Source organism: Euleptes europaea, chromosome 5 (genome assembly GCF_029931775.1).
Source record: "Euleptes europaea isolate rEulEur1 chromosome 5, rEulEur1.hap1, whole genome shotgun sequence".
NCBI classification, from domain to species: domain Eukaryota; kingdom Metazoa; phylum Chordata; class Lepidosauria; order Squamata; family Sphaerodactylidae; genus Euleptes; species Euleptes europaea.
In genome coordinates, this window is record NC_079316.1 from 68,515,939 (window position 1) to 68,522,114 (window position 6,176).

At 41.1% G+C, this 6,176-nt stretch overlaps 1 protein-coding gene across 1 annotated transcript in view; it reads left to right on the top strand.

Moving 5' to 3' along the window:
- BTBD16 (BTB domain containing 16) overlaps positions 1–5,520 on the top strand; it is a 43,273-nt gene extending 37,753 nt beyond the window's left edge. Inside the window, exons 15-17 of the mRNA XM_056850471.1 lie at positions 1,391–1,489; positions 3,449–3,637; positions 5,446–5,520. Coding sequence (XP_056706449.1) covers positions 1,391–1,489; positions 3,449–3,637; positions 5,446–5,520 — 363 coding nt within the window. The remainder of the gene's footprint in view (positions 1–1,390; positions 1,490–3,448; positions 3,638–5,445) is intronic.
- Positions 5,521–6,176: the final 656 nt, after the last annotated feature.

Genomic DNA, 6,176 nt, shown 5'->3' on the forward strand with positions numbered 1-6,176 from the left:
CACTGTAGAAAGAATTATGAGAATTCTGATCCTCAAGAGACCTATGTTCACATCTTCTCTGAAATTCTTTGTTCCTTGTCCAAAAAAATATTCTCATGCCAGTTCCAAAAATTTCTGTTGATTTCAAGGAATGAAGTGGGTAGTACAATGGTAATAATCCTCTCCTAGCCAGTCAGGGATCTCTAGCCAGTCAGAGATCACATTGACAACAATTTAATTTGACTATGTGATAAAGTCACATATCATTTGGACATGTCTACTCAATGACCTTGAAACCAAACCAAGTCATAGTGAACACAGTACTTCCTGCCCTACAATTTGAGCTCTGCCCTATTAATGAATGAATGGTTTCTGCATGACATTTCATGTACAACATGGAAACAGAGCTTTCTGTTGCACTTGATAATGTTTCTACTGATAAAAGACACGGCGAAATGACGAGAATAATTTTGCTATATATTTTTCCCCAGTTTATGGTGGTGGAAAAGGTCCATCATCTTTCAGGGTCATCTTTACATCAGGCAGACACATTTTTAATCTGCTTTAATAAAAAGGAACAAAAATGTGACTTTGGTCGAAAACGCATGGCCTTTTTGTCTGGCGCTTCTCCCACAAATGTTGTGAATCTCTAAAGTCAACATGCATGTTAGTCTCCCGCGCACATGATCAATGCACCTCCTTTCGCAATTTTTCTGCGTTTTCCAAGTCCTGCCTCTCCTGCACCTCCACCCGCCGCCAGCTTCCCCTTGCCCCCACCCTGGGGGTGGCAGAGCAGAGGTGGCTTCTTCCACCAGTCACCGCTGCCTCCACCCACCTCCGGCTTCCGCCTCCACCCAGGGGATGGCGGGGCAGAGGAGTGCAGAGTGGTAGCGGCTCCTACCGACGCTCCTTCTTGCCATGCGTTACATTTTTCGAATGCAGGATCAACAAACGTGCAACTTCCCAGGGACAAAACAAGTAGGACCAAGTCATGTGTTTGGAAAGTATCTAATTTCAAGTGGAAAGTATAAGCACATTGAAGAGCCACTGATTTCAGTTAAATATATGTTACATTGTGCCCCTTATTACTTTTTTTTACTGTAAGGAAGAAAATATCTTGAAATGTGTCAATAGATGTTTCTAATTACAAATTATTCTCACTGTTAAAATTCTTTTCATAAAATCACTGCAACTTATTTTTGTCTGTAAAGTTTTAAAATATTCTTGCACCATATGTGCAATGTTCAGTTACATTTTTTATAACTTCACAGATAATTTCATAATAATCTTTCCCCCTGCTCAGAGATTTATGAGTTATTTCTTCCTGTTAAGAGAGCCTTTGCTATATTTTTGTTGGTATTATTTTGAGATAAAATTGTTGTCTTTTAAAAATCTGTGGTGACTACTTTAGGAACCAAGATACCATGCAGAAGTAATTTCCATTTATGGATTCTTCTTTGAGATAAAAGCAGTAAGACATGAAGCTTCAGCATACAGTTTTTATATGCAAGTAAGTGAAGTATTTCTGTTATTCTGGTTTAATTGGCGTGATTTAGGCAAAGAAAATTTTTTAAATTCTGTTATTTTTTATTTCCAAATTGTGCATGCTTAACTCTGCCACTGAAATTGATGGGACTTAAAAGTGATGGATTTTTTAAAAATTACTATTCCCCTTCTTTGTATGTAATAAGCTCAGTTTGCAGCTAAAGAAGACATGGTAATTAATGCGATATGGCATGAACGTATCAAATCATCCTCAGGCTTCAGAGGGATGAATAAAAGACTAACCTGTTCTGTATTCTGGAAATGATAAATTACAAAGGGAAAGAGTATTCTATTGGCTCCTTTTTCTGTATGAAGGAGGAAATAGTGAAGATTGACTCATTAAACATGTTTTCCTAGCCCGGAAGTGCTCCTATTCATTTTTGTTGGGTTTATACCAAACTGCTTCCTAGTCGAGTGTGCACTGTAATCCTCCCTTACAGTCTTAGGGCATGTCTAAATGCGTAGTTTTTCAGATGAGATGTGCCACATCAACAGTTCTAAACCCCCATGACCCAGATATTTTAGGTGCTTTACCTGTAGATATTTTAGATATCTTTACCTGCCCAAAGTGGTTCCCAGGTGACCAGTGGCACAGACTAAAAACCAGCACCAGGCATTGGTATGTATATATATGGGGATACTGAGTTGACTGGCTCCCTTTGATCACCTAACTGGAAGGATTCTAGTGGCTCAGAGCTTTCTGCCAGTTGTTTTGAAGGACCTGTAATCCCTAACACTGACTAGCTGTCCTGGTACCACAGCGACTACCATTGCAACCCCATGCAGAACTATTTCAGGCTAAGACAACTGCATTCAATAGACTTGGACTGGCGTAATTCTGCATAGGATTGTCCTGTAAGGAGCTGGTGCCTTCTTCCCATGCTCCTGTATTGAGCCCTGTGGCATCTTGAGAATAAGGCGCTGAAAAAGAGATGTGGACAGGATTAGGAGGTAGGGCAACTGTGTTTCCCTCATCCTCTGTTCTACCCACACTCTTTGTGCCTCCTCTATTTCTCCTCCTCACCCCCAGTCAATCCTTGTCAAAATAGTTTGAACTGTTCAGAAACCCAGGCATAGAGTCACATTAAACTATGAAAATTAAGTGGCAGGGTGGGATGTGGTACGGCATGGATGTGAGCAACAAGGACATCGCCAACAATTTTGAGGCTTTCATGTGGGAGCCGGCTGTGGTGTGCATCAGCGCTTTGACAGCAGCTGAAGCAGCATGCCTCATTGCATCTGTGGACGAAATGATCAAGAACCCCCACTCCACAGTAGACGGCCCCCGTATGGGCCATGGCAGAGGGCGAGACTGGCTCCACAACCACTGAAGGGTGGCTTTGCCGGCACAGGGGGTGGGGACTTGGCTGTTGAGAGGTTGGTTGTCTGGTAAAACATGAGCCCCCTAGGCACTCCTTACACTGGAGGGTTGGGATGTTTCCACTTTTGATGGGGGGAGAGGACAGCCACTGCAGAATTGCTCCTCTTTTTCATAACATGCAAAGTGAGACAAATCTCCAGAACCCCAGAGCTTCACGCCCTTTGCATACAAGTTCAGAGAACCTAAATCATATCAATCTCTCCTCTTCCTCCCCCCCCCCCCCCAATATCCTCTTCCAAGTTTCTCCTGGTCCAACAGTTTTGAAGCTTCAGGCTTCCAGATCTCTGTAATGTCGGCATATTGCTGGAAGGTTAGGAGGTTGGCTGTTGACTATATTTATCGGTTGGGGGAGTGAGCCTTGTGACACCAACAAAATGAACAACTTGAAAACCTGTAAAAAAAAAATAAGTGGCGGTTTTAACAGTTTGCATAACCTGTCCTGAGCACAGAATTAGGATTTCCTTGGTGCAGAATTTTGAGTCGTTGATCTAAGAAAACCAGCCAGTGCACAGGTAAACTGATTTCAATTCAATCTCATTTCAGAGAGTCAAACATGCAGATCCAATTATATCTTTTTTTACTGCTGAGTGCAGCCCTGTTAGCTTAAAGCAGGAGCGTGAAGTTCAGTATGAAATAAAAGCACAGTGCCAGGTAGATGGGAAGTGGCAAGAATTCACCACAGACAGACTCACACAGAAGTTTGGCGTTAAGAAATCATCTTGCAAAAGCAAGGTAGGGGGAAATGAGTTATTTCATCGGCTTCTAATAAGTATGGCAATAGAGAAGACTAAGCTGTGGTTATTTAAGCTCTTTTTCTTTATGTATACTTCATGGGCACCTACAATTTGTGAGTAAGGGCTTATTTAGAAGGACCATTATCCAGAGAAGATGCAAATATAATCAAAAGAGCAATTCCAGGCACTGGAGCATATTGCCAAATCAGATTAAAGTGAGTGATTGAAAATTTGGATCTTTGTTAGCTTTCTGGGTATGCTGATCTTAGATCAATATTTATTTTGTCGAGGGTGGGCATCCCTGTTGGAAAATCTCTGGAGCCTACAATCCCCATGTCCAATTTTGTCTCCCTTGTAACATTTAGGTATACTTGTCTCTGTTGTGACCCTTACCCCACCCTTACATTGCATCACAAAATTAGCAATTTTGGATGTAAGAAAATGCATAATATTTTAATGTTATGATTTGGTAAGCAATTCTACAAGCTAAGAGAGAAAGGGACAAATAATTTAATTTAGGAACACAACTTTTGGAAGAAGACCCTTATTGACAGTATTGGGCACTTCTACTCTAGTTTACGTAAGGCAGCAAATGGTTATATTAGGTCCTCTATGAATGCTCCTACATGAGGATGATTTTCATTGTGTTGCTCTCATTGCTGCTAAGAATGCAGAGGCATTTACAGTAGCAACAGAGGGTCCACACAGCATCTTTCTCTGCACTTTTCTTGCTCAACCCCTCATAGCCACCACATCCCTTCCCTTTACCAGAGATGTAGGCTGCACATTTCCTCCTCTAACTCTACAAAAGAAAAGCCAAGAGACTTTTCCTTTCCTTTCCTTTTTTTTTTTTTTTAAATGGAACTAGTAGATCATGGCAATAGATTGTTATAACAATATACCAGTACTATAATCTAGCAATTCACATTTTTTTTTAAAAAAGAACCTTTCCAACCACATGGTATCCAAAGGTGCTTTGCTTCGAGCTTTCCAAGAAGACTGTACAAAACCAGATTTATGAAAGATTTCAGCAAAGCAGGGAAAAACACAGAAATATGTTGATGTCATGTCATGTGGAGGCTCCTAAAAACAGAGCACTTCTAAGGAAACGAAGGCACAGAAAAACATCCATGTGGAAAGAGCCATGTGAACTATACCTCTGTGTTTCTCCATGAGGATTCGGATGATTGAGCACCTGGTTAAGCCAAATGTTAACTGTCTGCTTCCTTGGCTTTCTAAATGCCTGAAGAGGGGTTTTAATATTGGGTTTAACTACATGGTTTTGAAGGGCTACCATATGACTCCCAATGATCCTTCAAAATCAGTGGAGCAGTTGCAGTCCATGTGACTCTAAATATTACTTTGTTAGTTCTTGTAGGTTATCCGGGCTGTGTAACCGTGGTCTTGGAATTTTCTTTCCTGACGTTTCGCCAGCAACTGTGGCAGGCATCTTCAGAGTAGTAACACTGAAGGACACTGTCCTTCAGTGTTACTACTCTGAAGATGCCTGCCACAGTTGCTGGCGAAACGTCAGGAAAGAAAATTCCAAGACCACGGTTACACAGCCCGGATAACCTACAAGAACCAATGAACTCTGACCGTGAAAGCCTTCGACAATATTACTTTGTTAATTTGAGGGAAATGAGAGAAAAAATAATATCTGGAATATCAGGCAAATATAAGCCCCAAATTGAGTTGTTTTCATTTATATACTGCTTTTTTAATAAAAAAGTATCAAGTTATCTGCTTTCCTTTTACCAATAAGAGATAGAAACCTATGTCAACTTTTGTTCTTTCTTTTTGTAGGTTTTGAAAGTATATGTACCAGCTGTTCCCATCTATGTGATGTTTTCTCTTCTTTTCCCACCATCATTGGGGTAAAAGCCAACAAACTCTCCCCTTGAAGACTTCATTTTTGTCACTTGACGTATAAGTAGTATGTATATTCAAGAGCATAACTCCATTTACTTTATAAAAATAAATGTCTTCCCTTTTCCCTTCTATTGGGCTCAGCAGTGCATTAATCCCATTGCTTTTGTTTCCTGATACTGCAGTTTTTATTTTCTTAGAAATGAACTTGAATTACACATCTGTTAGGAAGTAGTAAAGATACAATCTACCTGCTTGTACACATGAGAATCTGTATGTGCGGCAGAGAGTCCCCACAAGGATTTTACAAAGCTTTCTTCTTTCTCTTACCCAAGTTGGCCTTTAGCCAGATGCACAGCAGTATACCAGGTCATGACTGGTACTGGGTAACCCATAATACGCCCCGTATACTTGCTAGCTCTGCACTCTCCCCAGCGCGCAGAACATTCACGGTATGCCAGGGGACTGGGAATCACAACTCTCCCAATAATTCCAAGTGATGAGAAATAAGGTGGGTCCTGTGGTTCCATTCTGCTCATGGCAGCATCTTCCTCTGATGCCTCTGACAAGGCCTCTTCCTTTCCCTGATGCCTTCCTTTCCCTTTTACCTTGCACCAGGGAAAGGCTTTGCCATTAGTGTAATGGGTTTCTGGACTCTTCTATAAATT